Below are 27,423 nucleotides of genomic sequence, written 5' to 3' on the forward strand. Positions count from 1 at the left end.
TGGGGGCAGGGGGTGACGGAGCCTCTGCTATGGAGGGTAAAACACACACGAATCAACATGTTAATTAACTCGGACACACCTACTTTGCCATCACTAGCTGCAGATGATCACTTTATATTGCTTGTCAAATTCGTGCTGCATGAAATTCACTCTCACTAGTCAGTGTGTGACTCTCATGATATTAATTGCTGTAATTAAAAAAAAAATGTAAACACATTCTATGTTGAGCAAATAAAGTAAGTACATTGCTTGTCCAATCAGTGCTGTGGGAAATTTAGTTCGCTTTGTAGTCAACGTGTAACTGTCATAATACGGTATATTAAAAAAAACAATATACTCATCTCTTGTAGTTGGGTTTACTTTTTTACCGTTTTTAAATGTTGAATTTGTAAAAAAAAAAAAAAAAAGGTTTCATTCATGAAGGGTTCGGTCAACGTGCATCTTCACTGGTTGGGTTTGGTACCTCGAAAAAGTTTAACCACTGGGGTAGAGCCTTCACAGCCGCTGCGGCTGTAACAGTGAGAACTGGTCACAAATGGATATGAAACAGAAATACACATTTCAAAACTATAAATGAAAGACAAAGGTGAAGAGAATTGATTCAACAAAAAGGCGCATAAAGCTGGTAGGCTCACATCCAAAGGGCTAAATATCCTAAGAAATCTTGGTTGTCTCCAACTTACTTTTGCTTTCTTTAGTCAGTATTGTAGTTAATTATGGTTCTAGTACAGAGGTAGGCAAACTTGTTGACTCGCGGGCCGCATTGGGTTCTAAAATTTGACAGAGGGGCCGGGCCAGGAGCATTTGGAGGGAGTGTTTGGGTCGGAAATACTAAACCTAAAGCATTAAAGGATGACCGACGCCACCGGACAAGTTATGTCCATAATTTATAAAATCACTTCAAATGACTTCGACTGAGCATATTTTACAAAGATTCCACAGCATATAGCTATAGTTTAAGTTTTAAGACTTGCGCTGAATATTTATGAAGTCTTGTTTTCGAGTTGATGACGACCCCTATGTTATGTCATGTTTGGACCGCCCCTGACCGAGAAAGCGACACACAATGCATTGTGGGTACTTTGTTTGGTCTGAAAACTTCGTGTTGATCGTGTTGATGGCGAAATTAGAAGGAAAACACATAAATAACGCCATGGTGAATCGTTGTGTGTTGCACCAAGACAACTATTTGATATTCGCTGACACAAATTCCCAGCTGACAAATCAGCCCATTTCCAACGGAGCTTGGGCGCAATCTTCTGCATTTTCTGGGTGCTACATTGCTGTCATTGACGGCTCGAATTGATATGGGAGGACTCCTTGAATCAATTACAAACATTTATGCTTTCCTCTTCAGAACTATTTGAATCATATTCATAACTGGATTAGTAAAGAGAAAGCATCTTCTCCGAATCTGAAGCCATTGTTTTGATTCTCGAGCAAGGCAAGACGTCTTGGCGTGACGTCATGAACAAGGGGGTGGGACCTTCTGAAACTGTCATGATCTGGTTGGCGACCAACGGGGGGCGCTGTCACCCCCGCCTACACCTCACAGGTGCTGGTCGTCCCGATCAGATTGGCGACCAGCGGGTAGCGACGTCAGCACTGCCTGCAGCCTCGCAGGTGTTGGTCGTTTAATCATTGACATTTAAAAGAACACCCGGCACGACCATCCGGTGCCGGTTCATTGTTTGTTTGCTGCTTGGTTGCTGCATGCATCGTGTACGTGTTTGTTTAACCTTGGCGGACTTTTACTTTTGGTCTTCTTTTGCTACTTTGTATTTTTTCCATTCAGATGATTTTGATGTTTTACATTTTGTTCCTGCTGACTTTAATTGAATACAATTTGTCAAACAACCTCCTACTCACTCCTGCCTGCTTTTTGGGATCCGAACCCGCCATCACCACCTCGCAAACCGTGACAGAAACTGTCCATTTCCGGATTCATTTTGAAGTCATTTTTATTGGTGTTTTTCATTTAACTAAAAATATCAGCCTGCCTGATTTGGGTATTTTAGATGCTATAAAACGTTTTTCTGATGTCAGTGGGAAACAAAAAAAATTGTGCCGGTTGTCCTTTAAATGTATTGTGTACAAACCTCATAGCACAGTAAGAACACTACAACCCAATTTATTAACCGTCTTGTGCACCACAATGACAGTCGACTACTGCAGCAAAATCTACAGCCATGCACATTTACCGTAAATTAAGCAAGGTAGCATTTGTACTAGGTACATTCTTGATTTAAAAAAAAACTTTATATTTTGTGACAATGTTTTTTAATGTGATTTGTTGTCTCATTGTGCTTCAAGTTGTGAAAAATGGGGCAGGCAACTTTTCAGTTATCTGCCCTGTTGTCCGCTAACTTTTTGTCATGAGTTTCAGACAGTGTTTTTACTATAACTTGGGCAAGTTCGGCGGGCCGGATTAAAAAGCCTAATGGGCCGTATGTGGCCCGCGGGCCGTAGTTTGCCCATGTCTGTTCTAGTATAATGTTCGTTTCACCATTGTCACGTTCTGGTTGGCGGCCAACGGGTGGCGCTGTTGGCCCCGGCTGCAGCTGTACAGGTGTTGGTCGTTTCAATCAGTCGACTCCCGGCACGACCATTCAGTGTCGGGTCATTGTGTTTGTTTCACCCTGTCAGGTTTGTTTAATCTTGTCATATTTTACTCATGGATTTGGTTGCTACTTTGTTGTTTGAGAAAGTGTCCTTGAGAGCTTTGAAAGGCGCTTAAAATGTAATGTATTATTATTATTATTATCAGCATCATCATCATCGTCATTATTATCATTATCGTCATTATTATTATTATTATTATTATTAATTCGATTTGTCAAATAGACCCCGCTCCTCCCTCCTGCCTGCTTTTTCGGGTTAGACAACCATCCACCACCTCGCAAACTCACAATCACGGCTGACAGATCTCAGAAAGTACAGTGAGACCTCAGTTTACGAACACCTTATCTTACAAACTTTTCATCTTACAAACGTCAAATTTATGAAAATTAAACCTTGAAATCCGCACTATTTTCATGATACACACCCACCACGGCTGGTGGAGTAATCTTCGGCGGAAGAACACCAAAGCACACGACCTTCGGATCTGGCGGAGTGATCTTCGACGGAAGCACACGACTGAACAGCGCTCCAGCCGGCGCTACTTTCCACACCCCCTCTCATTGAATGCACACGTCGATCGCCTCCTTGGAGCTTTTTGCTGATAATTTTACTATTATGGGACCCAAAAAAAACCACCACAGGCTCGTCTTCAGCCCAAGAAGACACAAAATAAAATCACCGTCGCTGAGAAGAAGGAGATAATTGAAAAACACGAACGAGGTGTGCGTTTGTGTGATTTAGTGGCCGAGGAGGAGGGCGAGGAGGAGGAGATGGCTGCAGCATCAAGTGAGCTCATAAAGGCAATGTTGGCAAAGTGGAATGATGTGCAGGCTTTTACCGAACAGTTCCATCCAGAAAAGACTGTGACTATGACAATCATCAACATGATGAACGATAATGTGATGCCTCAGCTTCGTAAGACCTTACAAGTCAGACAGCAAAAGGTGTCAATTAAGTGGTTTTTAATCAGCAAAAATGATGAGGAGTCTCCAAAGAAGCAAAGAAGAGAAGCCACACCAGAGGTTAAGTTACCAACAGTCCTTATGGAAGGTAACTCTTCTTCCATAAGCCATCAACGACCATCAAATAGGTAAATAAAACTTTATTTTACAGCACAGTTTATTTCTTTAATTACAGTGCCTCTCTTTCCAAACAGCAATTCCCTCTGACCTTCGACCTCCAACACCATTCCATCAAGCCATCAATGACCGTCACAAATGTAAATAAAGTGACTTTATTATACAGTGCAGTGGATTTATTTCATTACAATACAATAGCACATTTATAATACATAGAGTAAGGCAGGGGTCGGGAACTTATGGCTCGCGAGCCATATATGGCTCTTTTGATGATTGCATATGGCTCGTCGATAAAACTAAATACATATTTTCGTTTTTTTCGCCGTTCATTTCCCGTTGGGGCTGCAGTTGGCGGAAAGCGCAATATTGTTTGGATGTCACTGACCTAGGCTGGCCGAAAGCGCCATTTTGATTGGATGATAGTGGCTGTCATGTTGAAACAGGTAAACGCCCCTTGAAATGAGCCCAACTAGTGCACTTCAGCGTTAATGCACCGGAGCATTAGAGGAGAGAAAATGTTCTGATTCTAATTTGATTCTAATTTGCAATGATACAATACCATCGATGAAACAGACGCCATAGGAACAGTAACAATGAAACTACTCAATCGGGAATATGAAGAGACTGTAACTCCATATATAAAGCACATTGCTTTATAGCGTGCGCTGTCGGCTTTTAATGAAATTAAATTATTTTGGGTGAAGTCTATTAAGGAGATAGAGACAGTTTCACCTTCAAAATATGTCCTCACAGTTCAATTTAACAACAAAATGATTGTGGGTGGTGGATAGAGACAGAGCCCCAAATTCCTTTCATTAGCTTCATGAAGATCCGAAAGAAAAAAAAAACTACAATTGGCTGTTGTGTTCCGGTTCTTTTGTGATGCCTCAAAAGGAATGTATCACTGATGGCAGAAGAGAAATACGCGGATGGCCATATAACGGAAATCAAAGTGCAATGTGAGAAAATGGTTTGACAGTTTTTTCTTGGCCAATCAGTGCAATATAAATTTGTCAACAATCATTTGAATAACAGAATGTACAGACTAGGGTAAAGGCACCTTGTTGTTTTCGTAACCGCTAAAATCTTCCACTAATATTTGAAAGCCAATATAATTAGTTAGTTACAACATTTTACATTGTAAATGGTCAGAACCGGCCCCCAATGAGGCTTGATCATATCAGACGCGAATGAAAATATAAAAGTGAAAAATTGCATAGAAGACATGGAAATAATATTTTTAATACGTTGCAACTCATGGATTATTCGGTAGGGGGCATATTTTTCACTCTTTAGTTTGTAAAGGGAAGGCAGTGATTAAATTTCAATTTTATATGTACGTGTAAATGGTTTGAAATTTCCTCTTTATACATTTTATTTAAGTAAATCCCCACATTTTTCAATACCAATTAAGTCTGAGAGTTTTGTGCCTTTCTACAATCAATGGGCTCAGTTGCAATGCATATTTTAATGACAAACGTAAATTGCACATTTGTCTCAGCGTTTCTAAAGTGTTTCATGAAATGTTTTTGAAATAAAAATTTCCTAATGTACTTGTGCTTCTTTATATCAAGACAAAGGAAAAACATGATACTGTATATTGTTAATTTCTAGCAAAGAATGGTATAATTTTCATGGTCCACCCTAATTGACATCTACGGTATGTGGCCCACAATGTGAAATGTTTGACACACCTGTTTTACAACAACCAAATCAAGTCTTCAAAACATGGTGTTACAAATATATAAAGTGCAACAAAGCGAGTCACTCACAGTTGGAGGCATATTGAAACTTTCCAAAATAACTAAGAACTATAATCTTGAAATATACAGCAAACACTACCTGCAGACAATATTGTTGCCTCACAGTCGTACACATGAATGCAGTTTGCAGACGTAACACGAGTTGTTTTTTCTGTAAGTCAAAATTGACTGTTTTAGACAGTATCAAACTGTGTCAGCCTGGAAAGACACACACAGACACACACACACAATACACAAGCTACCACTAAATGCATTCATTTGCAATGTAAATTGTTTCCACAGCATTCGACCAATTCTTTCCCCGAAGTAATTTAGCAGATATGACACACCTCAATTGCCGAAATGCAAATGATGCTACAAGTAGGAAAAATAAAACAATTCAACCATTTTAAATTCTAATCCTGTTAAGATCATCTATTGGAGTGGTCCCCAACTTTTGTTTGCACCACGGACGGGTTTAATGTCAGACAACATTTTCACGGACCGGCTGATGAATACAACAAAATAAAATGATACGACAGGCATGGAAACTGTTTTTTTCTTTCCTTTAAAGGACAACCGATGTCACTTTTGTGTTTCTTAACTGACATCAGAAAAACGTTTTATAGCATCTAAAATACCCAAAACACGCAGTATGATATTTCTATTCAAATGCAAAACACCAATAAAAATGACTTAGTGTCCAAAATCTGCAAAAAATTGAGCTGCGAATTGGGCATTTTCAGAAAGTCCCGCCCCCAGTTTGTGACGTCACGCCAAGACGTCTTGCATTGCTTGAGAATCAAAACAATGGCTTCAGATTCAGAGAATATGCTTTCTTGTTACACCTCCAGTGATGAATATGATTCAAATAGTTCTGAAGAGGAAAGCATACATGTTTGCAATCGATTAAATAATTTATTCCATGCCATTTTGAGGCAACATTGGGGAGAAACGATCGCCGGAAAAGAGGCACAAAATGGCGACCTCCTGTGGCCACCTCCATTTCCACAGGCTGATAAATTCCTTATATGGAGCTTGGACACCCTCTTCTGGCGGCTTTTGGGTGCAACAGAAGGTTTTCAGACCGAAGGACTGCTACAATGTGTCTTTTTGTCGGTCAGGGGGAGTTCCTTTAGTACCGTCACGTACGGACTCGTCACCAACTCAAAAACAAGACTTCCTGAATATTCAGCGCGAGTCTTAAAACGTAAAATATAGCTATATGCGGTGGAATCTTTTTAAAATACGCTCAGTAGAAGTCATTTGAAGCCATTTTACAAATTATGGACACAACTTGTCCGGAGACGTCGGTTGTCCATTAAATATAAAAATAAACGTGAATCCAATGTGTATTTTTATACAACTTTATTAGCAGAGTCCTGGTAACATCGCGCCAACAACAACATATGTAACATCGTCTCTTCCCCCTTATGCTCTGGCATAGACCGTATGCCAGAGCGTTATGGCATAACGCCTGTATAGGTCCTAGACAAGTGTTTTGACAGAAATTATGTAAATTATTTATTCCTTCTGCGCGGCCAGGTACCAAATGACCCACGGACCGGTACCGGTCCGCGGCCCGGGGTTTGGGGACCTCTGATCTATTGCACGAGATTCTCAAAAAATATCTACAACACTGAGGGCAATTTGTGAACTGGTGTGAGTCAAATCATGACAAATGCTTTTTTAAAAACACATTCAAAATCCCAAAACATCAAATGACCAGAAGCTGCCACAGATCAAATTGTTGAAAACAAATCCAAAAATTAAGGTGAAATATGATCAAATAAGAAAAAATAAAACAAAACTGATGGTTTGTGCTGTCCCAGAACAACAACGCGGCAGACAAAACAACACACTAATAGAAAACATTACGATACGAATTATGATTGTGAAGAGTTAAAATTTCCGGCACTTCAGCCACACTACAAACAAACCATACCGATAAAGAAATGAACAAATTACAGCAAAATTTTTGCTGTGGGTGAACCTAACACGAGTTTCTTTGCATCAAATGGAACTTAAAATCAAATTGGCTGACTGCTGACCCCTACTGGTTTCACACCAGAAGAGGTGAGGAAAACATAAAGGATCTTTTTTCCCCAATGTGGTCAAATCCATGTCTTCTGATATGTGCCATTTACAAAGAGGATAAACACACACACATACACACACGCACACACACACACGCACACAAACACACACACACACGCACGTATTAGCTGAGTGACGTGCATTTTCGCAAATCGCAACACATACGCTTAACACGCCGATACAGAACATCAATTCGCCATGTGCAATGTCTCACTAAATCTCAAATCACTAGCTACCTAGTACCGTACTGGTTAATTCTGAACACAGGATCATTGACCAAAAATTTAGAGTCACATATTGAGACTCCTCCTCCTCTTTTCCTTTCAGCTTTTCCCTTCAGGTGTCGCCACAGCGAATCAGTGTCCTCCATCCTCAGAGGTTTGATTTGCATGTTTGTTTTGGCCAAGCTTTTACGTCGGATTCCTGACACAACGTCGGATTCCTGACACAACCCTCTGTATTAATCCGGGTTTGGGACAGACACAATAAAACACTGGCTTGTGTGCCCTTGTGGCTATAGAACAAGCAACTCTATGAACTTATTAAAGATGAAGATGCTCGATAAAAAGGCAATGACAGCAAGGATAATAAAATATGTAAATAGCACTGAAGATTGAGAAAAATTCTGGAATATATCATTGCGGAGTTCCACAAGATTCTGCAGGAATATTGCTTGGGCCTGTCACACTGTGATCATGTGAAACGTGTGGAAAGGTATTATGTGTGTGCAATACTGAATGGAAATGCACTGCACACATTTCCCATGAAGATTTTCCACAAAGAGAAAAAATGTACCATACATGGTGTGTCTAAAAAAATGGCATGGTGATGAGCAAAATGATCGAAAACCTGGATTACCTGGATTGCGCCAAAGTCCACATTTTCATAATGGAAATGAGCACATTCTGCCAGTTTGGGGAAGTGGCCCTTGGTAAAACAAAGCCTGAAAAAGACATGTAGAGTGTTGCCAGTCACTTGTAACACTGAGAGTAAAACATACAGTTTTGTGCAAACAGCGAAAGTAATAAGAGGTTGCAGGTAGAAATAGACTCCGGATTAAACAGCATGTGACAAGAGACACATACACTTGATTAAAACAAAGAAGAGAGGCAGACAGAAGGGTGTTGTGTCTGCGGTGGGGTGTCTACTAACTTCTTAACATTCTTGACCTTCATGCTTGCTGTGCTGCTGCTGCATGAGCGCATGAGGGGCTCGCTCCGCAGCTCAGGGATTTCCACACTTCTTGCCTGAAAAATTGCAACAGATGCAACAAACTCAGTTGTGTTCATGGTACTAACAAGGGATGGACATGCTATGAGTTTCATTGGTTGTTGATGGTAACGTATAACGTACAACTCTTGCTGATGTCAGAATTCTTGCGGAAAAACAAGACCGAATTGTCTGCAACATAAGGCGCTTCAGAATACGAGATGTATCTTCAGTGAATGGCCCATTTGACCTCATTATAAACTGCAACGAATAGAAGCCACAATGGTGGCTGCAATTTCATTATGCGTCCAATAGATAGTGCTACATTAAATAAAATAGAATACAGCTTCATTTATATAGCGCTTTCACAACAGCTGTTACGATGTGCTTTACAGAACATTCACAATACTCTGTTCAATAAATCAGAATATTGATCTACATATACGCCGCATCGGATTATCAGGCATGCTGTTAGCTTTTGAGAAAATTTCATGTTTTTAGGTGTTTTCAGGACATTGCAACAGGGATACTTCATCAGTTGAGTTTGCCAATCAAAATATAAATATTGGTGTGGTTCTGAAATGAGCACCAGCGTTGATTTTGCATATTTTCCCTGACATGTCAATCTCATGGATCGATTTAAAGGCTTAAGGTGCCTCGAGTAAGGCCCCCAGGTCACAGCCAGCCCGTCTACAGTCCTTGACTGGCCTTTGCAGTTTATGAATTAAAATTCAAACATTCAGTGTGTGTTACTTTTATGTATATATGAACATGTGTCAGCAGCGGAAGCCAGTAAGAGCAGGGACATGTCTTTGGCATTGCCATTTAAAGATATTGTTGCAGTATTTCGTGATTTTTAACAACTATCTTAGCAACTACAAAATAAGTAAATAAATAAATAAATAATAGGGCCAGAGCTAACTAGTGTCCTCATGATAGCATCCATCTTATTTTCTTCATCGTGGAGAATAAATTTGAACCGGGATGATTTTGGAGTCCTTAAAATGTGTAATAGTAGGTGATGCTAGTAATGTCATCATTCTAGAATAAATACATGTGAAAATAAATACATAAAAATAAATAAAAAGCTTGGACAGACGAACAGACAGACAGAAATAGAGAGAGACAGAGACAGACAGACAGACAGACAGAGAGAGAGAGAGAGAGAGAGAGAGAGAGAGAGAGAGAGAGAGAGAGAGAGAGAGAGAGAGAGAGAGAGAGACGGGGTCGGGGTCGGGGTGGAGTATAATATGGCTTAAGGAGTGAGATCTTATTAAAATTAGATTCATATTCAGCATAACTGAGTGAGATGTTGGTGTAGCCCCCAACAGCCGGTTTCAGTTTTTCATATGGCCCTTTTGAAAAATTAATCACACCAACTTTCAATGTGGCACTGCGCAATCAGATAGCTGATTAAGCGCAGTCCTCAAAGGCAACGGTCTCATCGAAGCCTCGGGCCCTGTCCAATGTCCTGTCGACAATATTCCTGTTTATTTTTTATGGCAGTTTGGCTGCTGTCTGACTTAAATTTTGAACCTTCATAGCAACGTGTCAGAATTAATTCCCCACTCTGCGAACCACATATAGAAATGTACCCACACACACCGCCTACTACACTCAATTCACCGGTTTCATTTACTTTGCAGTTCCCACCATGGCATACCTGTTTATGATGCTTAATACTGAATATTTGAGCTTGAGCATTTTTTGCTTTCTGTTGAAAAGAAAGTGTCAATAACTGCACTGCTCAACTTTTCCCATGTCAGAAAAAAAGTGGAGACAGGCGGCGTACGGGAGACATTAGTTGTTGGTTTCAAATACATGTATTAGCTTATTTGGGATAATGATATTAAACGCCCAGCCTGGCATGACTGTTCTTCTGTTCCAAATGTGTCAACATTGTGTGTAACGCTCGGGCGAGAGCATCATCGGTTGACCTGTTTTCCCTGGAGGCGAACTGGTAGGGGTCAAATGAGGGTGACAGTTTCTGAATTATGATGGAAGATAAGACAGTTGGCCTCATTAGGGTTTCTGAAGTAAGTAAAAGAAGTGTTACTTTACACTAAAATAAATGCATAATAATAATAATAATAATAATAATAATAATAATAATAATAATAATAATAATAATAATAATAATAAAATTTTATTTTTTACTTCAAAACTCTCACAGTGACAGGATATATTTTTTCTGTGGGTGAGCAGCGGCAGCCACATGCGCCAGAGTTCACTCAACCCCCCAAAAAACTCAAATAGATAGAAAGCTAGCTAGCTAACAGGTATCTAATAGAGATCTAGCTAAATAGATAGCTAATAGAGAGCTTGACAGATAGCCAGCTAGACAGCAAATAGATAGCCAGCTAGATAGCCAGCCAGCCCGCCGGATAGCTTATAGAGAGCAAACAGATAGCAAATAGCTAGCTAGCTAGGTAGCCAGCCAGATAGCTAATAGATAGCTAGATAGCCAGCCAGCCAGATAACTAATAGACAGCAAATCGATAGCAAATAGCTAGCGAGCTAGGTCACCAGCCAGGTAGCCAGCGAGATAGCAAAAAGATAGATAGCTAGATAGACAGCTAGCCAGATAGATAAGAGTCGCAGTCACAGCAGTAGCTGCAGTAAAGTTCGTATCGTCATCAAATTGTTATGAAGGCTTGGATTGATTCAGACCACATCATACCGTGCTGTGATACAAACCGTGGTGGTCAATATATTGGTAACTTCCCTTTTCGAGTTCTATGACTACCAACTGAGGTTGCGAGAGTAGTAAGACTTGATAAAATGGGGCCTTTGAAAGAGCACACAAAAATTCCACATGAACAAGTAATGTTGCGCTGAAGAGCCAGTTAGTGATAGCTTAATATTATATTCTCTGTAAATTTCAGTGACTATTTGAGAAACTAAAAAAGGAGAACAGACATAATAATTAACAACACTGTATATGCAACAGGGGACTCGTGAGACAGTTAACACTTTGTTGCCGAGTGCTTCCTTGTCACTTCCTTTAACCACCAGAGACATGCATAATGTATGCTACTCTGGTCGAGTCTAATTGCACTATCAAATGTTGAATTAAGACAAGTAGACAGAAAAGGCCTTTCAATTCAATATTCATTAGCACTGTGAGCTTGTTGATTCTCTCTCTTTCGCCCAGTGAAGGAAGGCAACCGCAATCCACTCCAACAACGGAGGGACTTCGTCTGCATGTCACCATGGAGACGGCCTCATTTTCACCATACTGTTACAAGAAGTCAAACCCAAACCTGAGACGAGAGAGACCAAAAAAAGAAGACTGTTCACGGTTCCTAGAAAAGAAGCAAAAAAAGTGGCTTTCTTTATCTTACACGGTGTCTATCGTACACAAATAACGGTCGAACCTCTAAGAGGCCAAACGTATGAAGCTTGCTACTTCGAAAGAAATGCAGAGTGGCGAAGAAAATATTACACATGGGAAGTAAATAAATAACAGAGCTAAGAGCAGCAATACATCGGGAGAAGATTGGGCAGGATTGCAGGAATATGGTATCCCGCAGTGTCTAAGAATAGCAACGGTATCAGTTTAAACATTATGCCCCCTGAAAAAAACTTGCAGTGCAGAAGAACCTTGGTAATATACTGTAAAGTCTCGTTATATCGATATTCTCGAGAGTCGGAAAAAATGTCGATATAACCGTACTATCGATATATCCGTCCTGTGCTGAACTGCATTAAAAGGGGGGGGGGGGAGGGGCAACACGTGAATGGGGGATCTTTGATATGGCATGTAATTTTATCATTGGGTTCATGGATTGCGCATCTAGCATGCTTTTTGTACAGTAGTGAAGTGAAAAATAAAGTTGTGCATAAAATAAAAACGTCTTTACACTTTTTAATGACTATTTCCTTTCAAAAATGCAACAAAAATCCTCACGTTGTTCTATTCACACGAAACCACGAACGGCAGCATGTACAAACATATGAAAAACTGATTGTTGCAAGCGATAAAGATATCTGAATGCAACACATTTAAATACATGGATGAAAAACCAAAACTGCAACGTTTACATTACTTGCGTTGATGAAGTATTCTGCTGCACGTCAAACTCTTTTGCAATGAAGGATTTGCTTGTTGGATTGTCCTCCACAGCCACAATTGCCTTGTACGTTGTTCGGATATCACAATTCTTACGTTTTCCCATGGTTTAAATTGGTGTTGAACAACAGTACTGTAGATAAGCTCTGCTACACTTTTTTTTTGTGCTCGCTTCGACAGATCAAAACACGGACGCTGGTTACATGACCGGGGCTTGAGAGGACCCGACAACGGGGTTCGAGAGAGTGCCTGAATAGAATGGCTGAGCTGTAGCTTAACAGCAGCTCCTGTTTGCAGAAGCTCCAAGTCATGTGACCAAGTCACATGACCAAGTCAACCAACGGCGTGACCGATACAGATTTTCGATAATGGTGGTACTGTATAGAAACCCCGAAGCAAATATCGATTTACCTACCTAAGCGTTTTGTAGCATCTAAAATACCCCAAACATGCAGTATGATATTTTTAGTCAAATGCAAAACACAAATAAAAATTACGTAAAGTGTCCAAAATCTGCACAAAATTGAGCTGCGAATTGGGCATTTTCTGAAAGTCCCGCCCCCAGTTCGTGACGTCACGCCAAGACGTCTTGTGAATCAAAACAATGGCTTCAGATTCGGAGAATATGCTTTCTTGTTACACATCCAGTTATGAATCTGATTCAAATAGTTCTGAAGAGGAAAGCATACATGTTTGCAATCGATTAAATAATTTATTTCATGCCATTTTGAGGCAACATTGGGGAGAAACGATAACCGGAAAAGAGGCACAAAATGGCGACCTCCTGTGGCCACCTCCGTTTCCACAGGCTGATAAATTCCTTATATGGCGCTTGGACACCCTCTTCTGGCCTCCTTGCGGCTCTTGGTGCAACACGAGGTCCCCAGACAACACAAGTACAGCAAAATACATTGACGTGATGGAAGGACCGCTACAAAGCGTCGTTTTTACGGTCAAGGGCGGTCCTTTAGTGACGTCACGTACGGACTCGTCACCAACTTACAAACAAGACTTCCTGAATATTCAGCGTGAGTCTTAAAACGTAAAATATAGCTATATGCGGTGGAATCTTTATAAAATACGCTCAGTAGAAGTCATTTGAAGCCATTTTACAAATTATGGACACAAGTTGTCCGGAGACGTCGGTTATCGGAGACGTCTTTTGTATCGATATAAACAGCAAAATGGCCGGCGGGAGATGAAAAAGAGCACCGTAGTAACCAGATTATCGTAATAACCATGAATCGTACTAAACGGAACTAATTATACATAAAAAGACTAGAAATGTGCACGGGAAATGAAAATAGTATCGTAATAAGCAGTATTATCAATATAACCGATATCGATATGAGATTTTACTGTAATATTAAATATATTTTTTAATGATATGAGCAAATTGTATTTGCATGTTCTACTAGTGATGCCTGGCTTTAGATCAAAGGAGCATAAGCGCTGCTGCAAGTCAGTCTGATGAGAGCCTACGAGAGCCACACATGTCAATTGCCTTCTCCCTCCAACCAACACAGCCGTCCTAATAAAGAACCTCAACTCTATCCAGAAGTTGTATCATTTACCGAACCCGCTTACACAAAGCAACACATGGTGTCAGAATTGGTCTGGAAGACAAGTGGACGATAAAAGGACTTGGAACGGAAGATTCCACGGAGGAAGGACATTGAGCACAACCCACGGCAGAAAACGGCAGAAATGGAAGCTTTACGTCCACCCACAGCTCTGCAGCTAACAGGTAACGTGGCTGAAAATTGGAAGAGATTTAAGCAACGTTTTGAACTGTATTTGTCTGCAATTGGAGCTGATGAAAGCCATTCAAAGATGAAAGCATCCATGTTTTTGCACATTGTGGGAGAGGAAGCTCTCGAGGTCTACAATAACTTCACATTTGATGCTGAGGATGACAAGATGAAGCTTACAAAAATAATGGAAAAGTTTGAAGCGTACTGCATTCGGAAACGCAATGTGACGATTTATTGTTGCAAAATTTTGAAATACTTTATTCAAGTTTAAGTTTGCTAATTACTGACATAATTAAATTAAATACATTTGTTAAAAGTAAAGAATTCAATTTAGAAAGGGAGATGTAATGATATGAGCAAATTGTATTTGCATGTTCTACTAGTGATGCCTGGCTTTAGATCAAAGGACTGCAAGTCCGTCTGATGAGAGCCTACGAGAGCCACACATGTCAATTGCCTTCTCCCTCCAACCAACACAGCCGTCCTAATAAAGAACCTCAACTCTATCCAGAAGTTGTATCATTTACCGAACCCGCTTACACAAAGCAACACAGCCCATATCAATGTGTAACCCTGTTTTCCACTCAATATGGCTTGCAACTCAAGCATATCCCCTTCCAGCTCCTGTAGAAGAAAAAAAGCAGGTGTAATTCGGTATCTTTGTTTTTGGTTGTTACAGAAGGCAGCAGTGCGGGGGTGGGGTTACAGACAGAGAGAGAGTGAGGACTCTTCTTTTCCTTTCGGCTTTCCCCTCAGGGGTCGCCACAGCGAATCAATGTCCTCCATCTATCCATTTTTGTGCATCCTCTTCTCTCACACCAGCTACCTCCATGTCCTCTTTGACCACATCCATAAACCTCATCTTCTGTCTTCCTCTCGGTCTCCTGCCTGGCAGTTCAAGGCTCAGCATTCTTCTCCCGATATAGTCACTCTCTCTCCTCTGGACATGTCCAAACCATCTCAGTCTGGCCTCTCTGACTTTCCCTCCAAAGCCTCTAATATGAGTTGTCCCTCTAATGTACTCATTCCTGATCCTATCCAACCTGGTCACTCCAAAATCTTCAGCTCTGCTACCTCCAGCTCTGCTTCCTGTCTTTTCGTCAGTGGCACTGTCTCCAGTCCAAACATCATGGCTGGTCTCACCACAGTTTTATACACTTTTCCTTTCATCCTAGCTGAAATCATCTTATCACACCTGACATTTTTCTCCAGCCGCTCCAGCCTGTCTGGACACGCTTCTTCACCTCTTTTCCACACTCTCCATTACGCTGGACAGTTGACCGCAAGTACTTAAAATCCTCCACCTTCTTTATCTCTTCTCCCTGTAGCATCACTCTTGCACTTGGATCCCTCTCATTCACACACATATATTCCATCTTGCTGCGACTGATCTTCATTCCTCTCCTTTCCAGGGCATATCTCCACATCTCTAGTTTCTCATCAAACTGTTCCCTGTTCTCGCTACAGATCACAATGTCATCTGCAAACATCATGGTTTAAGGAGATTCTTGTTTAACATCCTCGGTCAGCCTGTCCATCACCATAGAAAATAAGAAGGGGCTCAGAGCTGACCCCCGGTTGAGTCCCACCTCCACCTTGAATTCCTCAGTCACACCGACAGCACACCTAACAACTGTCTTACAGTCATGATACATGTCTTGCACCGCTCTGACATACATTTCTGTCACTCCAGACTTCGTCATGCAATACCACAGCTCTTCTGTGGGCATCCTGGCGTACACTTTCTCCAGATCTACAAAGACACAATGCAATTCCTTCTGACCTTCTATGTACTTCTCTATCAGCATTCTTAAAGCAAACACTGCATCTGTCGTACTCTTTTTTTGGCATGAACTTCTGCTCTTCGTCTCGCTTCAACTACTCTTTCCCAGAGTTTCATTGTATGGCTCATCAACTTTATTCCTCTGTAGTTCGTACAACTCTGCACATTTGCTTTGTTCTTAAAAATGGGCACGAGTACACTTCTCCATTCTTCAGGCATCTGTTCACCATCTAAGATCTTGTTGAATAACCTAGTCAGGAACACCACCACCACCTCTCCAAGACACTTCCATACCTCGATTGGTAAATCATCAGGCCCGAGTGCCTTTCCCCCCTTCATCCTCTTCAGCGCCCTCCTCACTTCATCCTTGCTAATGTTTGCTATGTCTTGGTCCACAACAGTCACGTCTTCTACTCTTTGTTCCTTCTCATTTTCCTCATTCATCAATTCTTCAAAGTACTCTTTCCATCTGTCCAGCCTGTAAAGATCAGTCTCGCCTTCCTTGCTGTCCATCCAAGCATACAAATCATCATAGGCCTCTTGTTTGGCCTTTGCCACCTTTACTTTAACCGTGCGCTGCACATCCTTGTACTGCTGTCTACTCACGTCCGTCCTCTCAGTGTCCCACTTCTTCTTTGCTAACCTCTTTCTCTGTATACACTCCTCACCTCCCCATCCCACCACCAAGTCTCCTTATCTACCTATCTTCCACTTGATACACCAAGTACTTTCCGACCTGTGTCTCTGATTATGTTTGCTGTAGTTTGCCAGTCATCTGAAAGAACCTCTTGCCCACCCAGTTACAGTTTAAACATCAACAGCACAATAAGTTGCTGAGCTACAAGAGACATTTTGAAATGCTACAGAGGCTGATTATCGTTGAGGCAGGCATTTATTTTTGCATAGCTACTGAGAGAACATTAACTTATGTTGAAAGGATACCTAAAATTACATGTGCCCTTATGTCATAGCCACAAGGCTGATATTTTATTAATAAACTAATCTGTTTCTGAATTGCGAAGAAATAAAATGAGTTAAGACTAAAGAGAAGCGAGAGTGCATGTGTCAGCTATCGAAGAGAAGTGAAGCCAGAATTGCCGTCTATGAGCTTTAGATTAAACTTTTGGGCCCTCAAAGAAGTCCAGCTCGACAGTATATCAACACCTTTGTCTTGGTTATTGCTTTGCTGGCCTCTCACGACGGGAGTTTGGCCATTTACGCCCCAGAGAGCAGACGAAAATACTCAGGTTATCTTTGCGCGAGATAGCGGCTTGAAGTTTGTGATTTGGAAAGGGGAGACCTCTTTAAATATCTTCAGGTAAGGGATTACGGGATAACAAATAAAATGTATAAAACAAATGAGAGAAACAAGACAGGTAATGAGTGACGATGAGTGAGGTAATGAAATGACAAATACGCGTCAAGTACCGGTATCAATCAACATTTTTAAGACTTTGGTTGGAAATATAGCTTTTTTCCTAACCCCAGAGATGACCGAAATATATAAAACAGAGGAGTATGTGTGCTGTCGGTTATATGGAAAGGAAAACGCAGGAGGCCACGCACACATATTTTGAAAATGTCAAAAGTTGAAAGGCCAATGGGATGGAGGTTGGAGGGCATTACAAGGCAGAGATGTGTTCTTGATAAAGGTGCTGCTGGGAGCCAGCAAGACAGCCATAGCAGGGACATGCTTTAAAAGTGAACCACCAATAGAGAAGCAATGGCTGGAAAACAGTCAGAGAAATATTTGATATGGAGAGATGAATATACAGTGATACCTTGGCTTACGAACTTAATTGGTTCCCAGAAAGTGTGTGTACGGTGAAAAGTGTGTATTCCAAACATTAATTTCCCTTAGGAAATAATTAAAATGAGAATAATCCATTCCTAGGTCCCCATAAAACATGGTTTTCTATTAAATAAGCCTTAAAACGACACAACATAAACCTTATTTTATGTATAATAAATGTGCTATGGTATTGTAATTAAAGAAATAAACTGTACTTTATAATAAAGTCGTTTTACTTTTCTTCGTAATGGTCGTTGATGTCTTGATGGAATGGAGTGCGAGGAGGTGGGAGGGAGAGTCACATTCCATAAGCACTGTAGGAAGGAGTCTTATGCCCAGAGACGAACTTCTCTTCCTATGTAATGAAAGCCTGGTTCGGCATGTTTTTCCAAAAAAGGCCGGTTTTATCAGCATTAAACACTTGATGAGGAACGTAGCCTTCTTCTTTCACCATCTTGAGGAATGATTGCTTGTACGCTTTGGCAGCTTTATCGTCAGAACTGGCTATCTCACCATGAGGAATTACACTATGAATCCCTGTACGAAGCTTAAAGTTCTCGAACCATCCATGGCTAGCCTTGAAATCATCAATGGATGACAAATTTCCAGGTTGCCTCTTGACGATACCAGAGTGAAGTTGCCGTCCGTGCTTTATCTTTGATAATTTTACCCAGTTCCTCATTAATTTGGTTCTTTTTAGCTGGGTTGATAGCTTTCTGCATAAAGTGTCTCAAGGAGTTCTAGGTTGTACATTTTGGAAGTTGTGATGTTGCAAGAGAAACAGATGCAGGCAGACACACTAGAAACTTCATTAATAGCTGTTTCCCTTGCTTGTTTTTCTCTTCAAATTGTACAGATGGCGTGTGCGGGTTATTTGTGGAGCCTGATTGATGGGATATTGTAACCTTGTTGTCTACACTCTGCCTTTGAACTATCAATAAAGTTGAAACGAGTCCAAATTTCACAGTTTTCTATCTTTTGTTGTCTCTGTCGTCTCCCTTTCTTGTGTCATGTGCGACTCAGTGGGCTTCTGTTTAACACCTCCTCCTTCTCCTGACTGATGCATGTGTCTGAAATTCTAGCCCTCCCTCCTCTACCACGGATCTTGACCAATCACGTGCGGCTTTAACCGAAGACTGGGGGTGGGGAATAGAGGAGAAAAACGCTCTTCCAGCTCTTGTTCACTTCAGAGATCCAGCTCCAAGAACCGGCTCGTTCGCGAACGACACATCACTCATTGTGGAGCTCCGTGTGTTTCCCGAAAAATAGTTTGTTTGCCAAGATTATATTCTCGCGAATTTAACGTTCGTAAGGCGTAAAGTTAGTTAGCTAAAGCGTTCGTAAGCCCAGGTATCACTGTACATTGTTGAGGGTCCAAGAAGTAAGTTTAACCGACTTTGGTCTGAAAAGGACAACTTTGGTCTGAAAACGTCGTGTAGGACCAAAAAGAGGCAGAAGAAGGCGACAAAGCTCCTTGTAAGGAATTAATCAACCTGTGGAAACGGGTTGATTAATTTTCTGCCTTTTTTGGGTGCGACATTTCCCACCCCTGATGCCTCAAAATGACACGGAATAAATTCTTTATTCGATTGAAAACATGTATGCTTTCTTCTTCAGAACTATTTGAATCATATTCATAACTGGATGAGTAACAAGAAAGCATATTCTCCAAATCTGAAGCCATTGTTTTGATTCTCGAGCAAGGCAAGACGTCTTGCCGTAACACCACGAACATGAGGGCGGGACCTTCTGAAACTGGCCACTTCCGGTTTCAAATTGAAGTACTTTTTGGACACTTTAAGTCATTTTTATTGCTGTTTTGCATTTGACTAAAAATATCATACTGCGTGTTTTGGGTATTTTAGATGCTATAAAATGTTTTTCTGATGTCAGTTAGGAAACAAAAAAGTGACGTCGGTTGTCCATGGGGAAAACGGGTAAATTATAAAACAATAAATGACACCACAAACTGGAGATGGGAAAGTAGATAATACACACATATTAACAATATGGGACTTATTTGTCACTGTTGATTACTTTTTAAAATTATTAGTTTTGAATATTTTTTGTCTCAGGAGCTCTTTATCAGACTTTTTAGTCAATAGACCTTCAAAATTATACATGGATTTTGAGGTGAAAACGATCCTATTTGCATGAGGATGTTCTGTTTTTAATGGAATGTTTCACCAGACCAACATGGTCTTGCCTCTTAAAAGATGTCGAGAAATTTAAAAAAAATCTAATACCATACACCGCGAATAATGAGGGTAAACAATAATGAGGGGATAGTAAAACGGTGTCAAAATTTGAATACCATCCGACTTAGTGAGCTATCAGCCACTTTCATTAACCAAGCAACCTTCATTAATCGTCAGTGTCGAAGACAAAGACAGCTACTCATACTTATTTTTCTAAAAATACATGATCCAGGATAATCTCCATAGTTCAAAACATAATTGTTATGCAGTGTTGGTGTATGCAAAGTATCTCTTTGTGGGTCTGACCATGGCGCTAATGGTCTCTTCCCAGTCAGGCCTCTCTCTGGGATGAACGTGAGCCAGTTCAGGCACAATGTCGTCGTCCTCCAGAGGCCGTCCAAGGCGAATGCTCCTGCATTCATAAAACACAACACAATAATTCTTTTCACTCCTTCTCATCTAATAAAACAGAAATATACACATCACTCTTTTATTTTCTCAAATATGATTTGTTAAGTACTTTTTTTCCTTCAATGTATACGAGTTACCCAGGTATAGGCTGAGAAATGCGTTTGCACAACCTCAAGATTAACAAAATGTCTTACATTCTCTCTAAAATGGCAAAAGGCATGTAGATATAAAATAGTTCCAGGATGTGCATTGTGTAATTCACCATCCCAAAAATGGCCCACCTACAAGGAGATACATTTAAGAAACATAGTTTAAACTGTAAGCTCACAGTTACGCGAAGGCCCACAGGAATCGAGCAACTGCCAGAGTATTCAAGAACAATTATGTCTCTCTAATACCTTGTATGTACCTTTCAGCATTAAAGGTGCATCCATAACAGTTTGGAAAATTTGCAATGCATTCAATGTAATAGAAGTGTGAGCTCGATTGTTTATCTCTGTGTGACCAGCGATTGGCTGGCGACCAGTTCAGGATGCACCTCGCCAACTGACCAAAGACATCTGGGATAGTCTCCAAGTGGGTCCTTGTGAGGATAAGCGAATCAGCAAATCTATGGATGGGTGGATGATTTGCAAATAATTGATTTTTGGATTTGTTTGTTAAATACAATGTCGCTGCTTCATTGGAATTGGATTTGTAAATTAACGCTCGCCGTCTCCCTTAGAAGCACTTTGCATCACCAAAGGGCTTCTCAACTGACACAATATCTGGTTGTCGAGAACAAGGTTAAACTCATTACCATTACAAGCCACTTCAGCTGTTTTTGTTGATCACTCTCATCGTCAACGTTTGTTTACTCGGGGAAAGTTTTGTCTTTAACACCTGGAAGCAGAAAAAAAATTGCTTCCGGGTGCACAGTGCTGCAGTGCGAAATACAATTGTGTTATTGAGACTGTGACTGTTATTTCTCCCCCCTTATTCAACTATTTTGTCCGTTCATTCTCTTTTACATGTTTTGTCAGAGATTTCATTGTGCATTGATTTACTGCTTAATTTAGTCAATTGAACTAAAGGGTCTACTTTACAAATGGTAAAGCAGGCAAAAACTGCTATGAAGTGAAGGGTCATTTATGCTTTTGTTTGACTAAAAATTCTCATTAGCGATGATGAGGAAAACATTTAATGTTAGAATGTAGTCTGCTCCTCTGACTTCATGCAGCCAAAGTATTTTGGCCCATATTTTGGAAAGGGTCTTCTGTTAGTTGCAGTTTATTGGCTATCTAACCCACATTGCCTGCCATTGGATGCAAAGAGAGACTCCCATGTGATATGAAAAATGTTTAAAGGGGAAAAAATTTAAGCCAGCAAAAAGTGGGGGTGAAACATTCATTTACCAGTACAGGTAATATCCGACTTACGACCGGGTTCCGTTCCAACAAAACGGCCGTAAGTCAAACGGCCGTAAATGCATTAAAAAATGCATTCAAAATGGCCGACGCGAGGTTTAGACGATAGGATAGTATACAATGTCAATCTGTTGTTTTTAAGCAACATATTCTATTGAATACTATCTATTATATATCAAAATGTTGACAGTTCATTTATAAATTTTACAACTTTTAGTGTCATTTTAATCAATTGATATTTCGTATTATCGATTTTTATTACTGTGTTGGCGCACACGTTTTCTGCTGTCCAGAATACGCATGGCTTTCCACGCATGCAAGCTGTTGAAAAATCGCTCTCCCTGCTAACGGAGAAGCCAGAAGAGGTCACCCAACACCAACACACACCGGCTGCCCTCTCCCCGGCCATACCCCGCGCCGACGTTCAATTTGGTTCCGACGAGTCGGCTGCTCTCTGCCTCGTTCGCAACAGGACAGATCTAAACAAGAAGGATTATCTCGAGGCTTTATTCTACCAAATGCATTCCAAACACGCTGCGGAGTTCAACAGCGTTGCTGGCTGTAGCGGTGGCAGCCGTAGAATAAAAAAAAGAAAAGGTCTGGCGGTCGTGGCCTTAAGTACGGGTGTTCGGAACTCGCGCCGGTCGTAAATCGGATGTTCCCTGTATATAATTTAACAACTCAATGTAAGATTTTATGGAAATGCACTGACCAATAAACTGCAATTAAATCTATAAAGTGATGTGTGATAGTTAGAAACCACTGTATAGGGTTCACAAAGAGATGTATTTTTAGCAATTCAGGCAATTTAACTGGATTTTATGTTTGAATGATGATATGTTATTGAAAAATTCCATCTTGACCTTTCTAAAATTAACACAGATTAATAGATTTTTGGGGTTCAGGGAAACCCTGCTAAATTTCTTGTCTGTATCAAAACTGGGCTCATGCCACTGAAAGTATGTCCACTGAGGTAAACCAACCAATTTAAACAGAAAGGGACTGCAAATTCAGAAATAAGAAAGCAACCATAGACTGAGAAGACAGAGAAAGCTCACAATTACCCAGTGTCCACTTCATCCCTTTCAGTCTTTATTTTCTCTGCTTTTCAATCACTGGCTTTTTGTTGTAATGCTGAACCACTGTCTAATGTATGCTAAGATACTGCTGCCATGGTAACCCTGGGGCAGGATTCAGACCTAGTTCAGGACTGTGACAACAGTGTGCTGCAATCAGGTGGGGGCTGAACTACACAAAAGAATGAGTAAAATCATAGACTGATAATCATTTATCGCATGTATAGATACCGAGTTTATACACATGCTAACAGTGACAAAATTAAGACTACCTAATTGGTTTAAACACAGACAGAGAGAAGTTGAGTTAAATTGATGGCAGTAGCCTTCATTTCCTTCGCCAGATACATTACATTTCAAAAGGAAATTCCCACAAATGGTGGAGGAGGTTAGTTAGAATTCACTGGTGTAGTTTAACGGTCGTTAGCCCACATGCAAGCGGTCGGGAATCAGAAAGCCTCAAAATGCAGGGAGAATCATGCCGAGTAACAAATAAGCGGAATGTGTGTTTAGTATATTTGGATGCACCAGGACTTTGCCAACAGTATTTGGCCCAAAATGTATTTGAGCAGCTTTTACTGTGTCTGGACGTGTGTGTGCGTGTGTGGATGTGCGTGTGGAAGTGAACGTGCGGTGGTGTGCGCGTGCAATAAAGCACTTGTGCATGTAAATGCTGGAGGGTTTATAGGTGATGACAACACACGGATATTTCGGTGCTAGCATAGCAATGATGTAACTAGCGGAAAGCTAATAAACCTGGGCTGTCACTGGAGACACCGGTAGTGGAGCTGGTAGGGGGGGGGGGTTGTGTGGGGGAGACTCATTCAATTAGGGGAATCTTCTTGTGGTGACGGTCAATGATGCTTGTCACCGAGTTGCTACAGGTTGATGGGATGTGGGTGGGGACTGCATAGGAGGTGTGAGGGTGACTGTGCAATTTCAATCTCCTAACTCAGCCCCAGTGCTTGGGCATGCCGAGCAATGCTTCCACCTCAGACCCCCTCCCCCCTCTACGTGCATATACTGGTCTCATTTCTGCTTGAAGCATACAGAAAGCCAAATTACACATTTGCTTGTCATGCAACACTGGCACATACGCGTGTTCACACTCACACCAACAGCCAACTGACACATCCTGAGCATCTGCTTCTCACTCTGCTGATGAATGACATGCGCATCGTCGCCACGACAAACACTTCATACGCCAACCAAACTAGCATCAAGAACCTAAGCGCAACTAAAGGTGTGGTCTTCTCCAAACTTGCACCGACATCTCCATCGCGGCAAACGAGTGCAAAATGTTTGCCGATTCCTCTTGCCCATGTTCGTGTGGCTTGTTACAACAGTAGCCCTACCTGTCCAAGATGTCAAGGCTGGACGTGGTTCCCAGCAGTCCGAGTGCTGCACTCCCCACCGCTGCGGCAGCCCCGCTGCCTGCCTCCATGATACTGACTCACCGCAATGTGCAGCCTGCCAGAGAAGTCGAAAGAGCGAGCGAGTGAGAGAGAGAGAGAGAGAGAGAGAGAGAGAGAGAGAGAGAGAGAGAGAGAGAGAGAGAGAGAGAGAGAGAGAGAGAGAGAGAGAGAGAGAGAGAGAGAGAGAGAGAGAGAGAGAGAGAGCGGCCTGTCAGAAAAAAAGGGGGGTTGAAAAGAAAGAAAGAAAGAAAGAGGCTGGGGTGTAGTGGGAGAGGAAGGGGGAAAAAGATGACATTAAATAAATCATACATATAGATGCAAGAGGAACGATGCAGGCTGTCTATGATTGTGACACACACACAATCAGAAACACACACACACACACACACACACGGCAAAGTGTCATTTGGCATGGGGATGAAACTGCATAAATAAGAGGCCATGCATCAAACAATTCCTGCTTACCGAGCTTTTTAGAGGCAGGGCTTACCACTGCCTTCATCACATGCAGATTCTGGCCAACAAAACCCGGCGTAAATACACAGTTAAAAGGACATATTGGCTGCACTTCTTGGTATCGGTGGTGCCTGACATCTCTGTCTTGGACCAACAATTTCCACATTAAAATCCAAATCATACCAGAATGCTGCTTACCTACTAAATGATTTCTAAACCTATAAAAGACAACAATGAATTGCCATGTATAAATGTGACACAGAGAAAAATATATGACGGCATTCGTTTGGCCATCGCTGACGATGCATTGCATACACAAGAGAGTGATGCCAGAGAGGGGAGGGGACAAAGGGACAAGGAGGAAAAATCGTTGGAGGAGAGGATCCACACAGGAACACATTCAAGTAGTAGGTTCTCTAAGACAGAGTTACAGTGCGTTTCTCTTCGCACCGTTCAAGACTGCAAATGTATCATTCATGTTGGATAGCTAGATTCAGTGAGACGTCAACTTACGAACTTAATTGGTTCCCAGACAGAGTGTGTAAGGCGAAAAGTGTGTATCTAAAATAAAAATCCCATAGGAAACCATTAAAATGGGAATAATCCGTTCCCGGGTTTCCATAAAATATACTTTTTAACTAAATACACCTTAAAACTACACACAACATACCTTATTCTATGTATAATAAATGTGCTATTGTATTGTAATGAAAGAAATACACTGCATTGTATCATAAAGTTACTTTATTTACATTTGTGACGGTCATTGATGGCTTGATGGAATGGCGTTGGAGGTCCGAGGTCAAAGGGAATTGCTGTTTGGAAAGAGTCACATTCCATAAGGACTGTAATTAAAGAAATAAACTGTGCTATAAAAGAAAGTCGTTTTATTTACCTTTATGATGGTCATTGATGGCCTGATGGAATGGTGTTGGAGGTTGAAGGCCAAAGGGAATTGCTGTTTGGAAAGAGATGAACGTTACACGAGGACTGTAATTAAAGAAATAAACTGTGCTGTAAAATAAAGTTTTATTTACCTTTTTGATGGTCGTTGATGGCTTATGGAAGGAGAGTCACCTTCCATAAGGACTGTTGGTAACTTAACCTCTGGTGTGGCTTCTCTTCTTTTTTCTTTGGAGACTCTCCTCATCAGTTTTGCTGATTAAAAATTGACACCTGTTGCTTTCTGACTTGTAAGGTCTTACGAAGCTGAGGCATCACATTATTGTTCATCATGTTGATGATTGTCATAGCCACAGTCTTTTCTGAATAGAACTGTTCGGTAAAAGCCTGCACATCATTTCACTTTGCCAACATTGCTTTTATGAGCTCACTTGATGCTGCAGCCATCTCCTCCTCAGATGTTCTGTTACTGGCTTTAAAATCCTCAATAAGCGCCGAACTTCCAGGTTGGCGCATGGCGATATCGGCGTGAATTAGCCGTGCTTTCTCGCATAAAATAGCTTTACTCACGCTGTCGCCGGATAGCTGATTTTTGTTAATCCAAATTAACAGAAGTTTTTCAAATTCTTCGATTGCCCGAGACCGTCACTTTAAGAGCACGGAAACACCTTTTGCAACAGACGCACCTTTGATGGCTTTTCTGTTCCGGAGATTGGTAGCAATGGTTGACTTAGCATAGCCGTGCTCGGCCCCTAAATCACACAAACGCACACCTCGTTCGTGTTTTTCAATTATACCCTTCTTCTCAGCGACTTTGTGTCTTCTTGGGCTGAACACGAGCCTGTGGTGGGTTTTTTTTTTCGGTCCCATCATAGTAAAATTATCAGCAAAAAGCTTCAAGTAGGCGATCGACGTGTGCATTCAATGAGAAGTGGTGTGGAAAGTAGCGCCGGCTGGAGCGCTGTTCGGCCGTGTGCTTCCGCCGAAGATCACTCCGCCAGATCCGAAGGTCGTGTGCTTGATGGACCAGCCGTGGTGGGTGTGTATTATGAAAATAGTGCTTATTATAAGTTTTAATTTTCATAAATTTGATGTTCATAAAATGAGTTTGAAATACAGTAAAGTCTCGTTATATCGATATTGGATATATCGATAGTCCCGGTTATATCGATACTATTTCTATGCATGCACAGAGAAAATTACATGCAAACAGGGTCGGATATATCGATAGTCCCGGTTATATCGATATTTTTTCGGACTCCCTTGAATATCGATATAACGAGACTTTACTGTATAAGGTGTTCGTAAGTTGAGGTCTCACTGTACATAGATATACTGTACACGTAGATATGTTGTTTAACATCACATACACCGTATTTGCCGGCGTATAAGGCACCCAAAAGCCTTC

The 27,423-nt window shown here is 41.1% G+C and overlaps 1 protein-coding gene across 1 annotated transcript in view; it reads right to left on the reverse strand.

Moving 5' to 3' along the window:
- Nucleotides 1-27,423, reverse strand: part of arhgap32b (Rho GTPase activating protein 32b) — a 162,847-nt gene that overhangs the window by 115,997 nt on the left and 19,427 nt on the right. The window contains exons 2-5 of the mRNA XM_089016424.1: nucleotides 24,597-24,911; nucleotides 20,655-20,760; nucleotides 8,693-8,787; nucleotides 8,399-8,483 (exon numbers count right to left, since the gene is read on the reverse strand). Coding sequence (XP_088872550.1) covers nucleotides 8,399-8,483; nucleotides 8,693-8,787; nucleotides 20,655-20,760; nucleotides 24,597-24,685 — 375 coding nt within the window. The 5' untranslated portion in view covers nucleotides 24,686-24,911. The remainder of the gene's footprint in view (nucleotides 1-8,398; nucleotides 8,484-8,692; nucleotides 8,788-20,654; nucleotides 20,761-24,596; nucleotides 24,912-27,423) is intronic.

The sequence above is a fragment of the Hippocampus bargibanti genome, linkage group LG16 (assembly GCF_051943395.1).
Source record: "Hippocampus bargibanti isolate YZ-2025 linkage group LG16, ASM5194339v1, whole genome shotgun sequence".
In the NCBI taxonomy this organism is placed as follows: Eukaryota; Metazoa; Chordata; class Actinopteri; order Syngnathiformes; family Syngnathidae; genus Hippocampus; species Hippocampus bargibanti.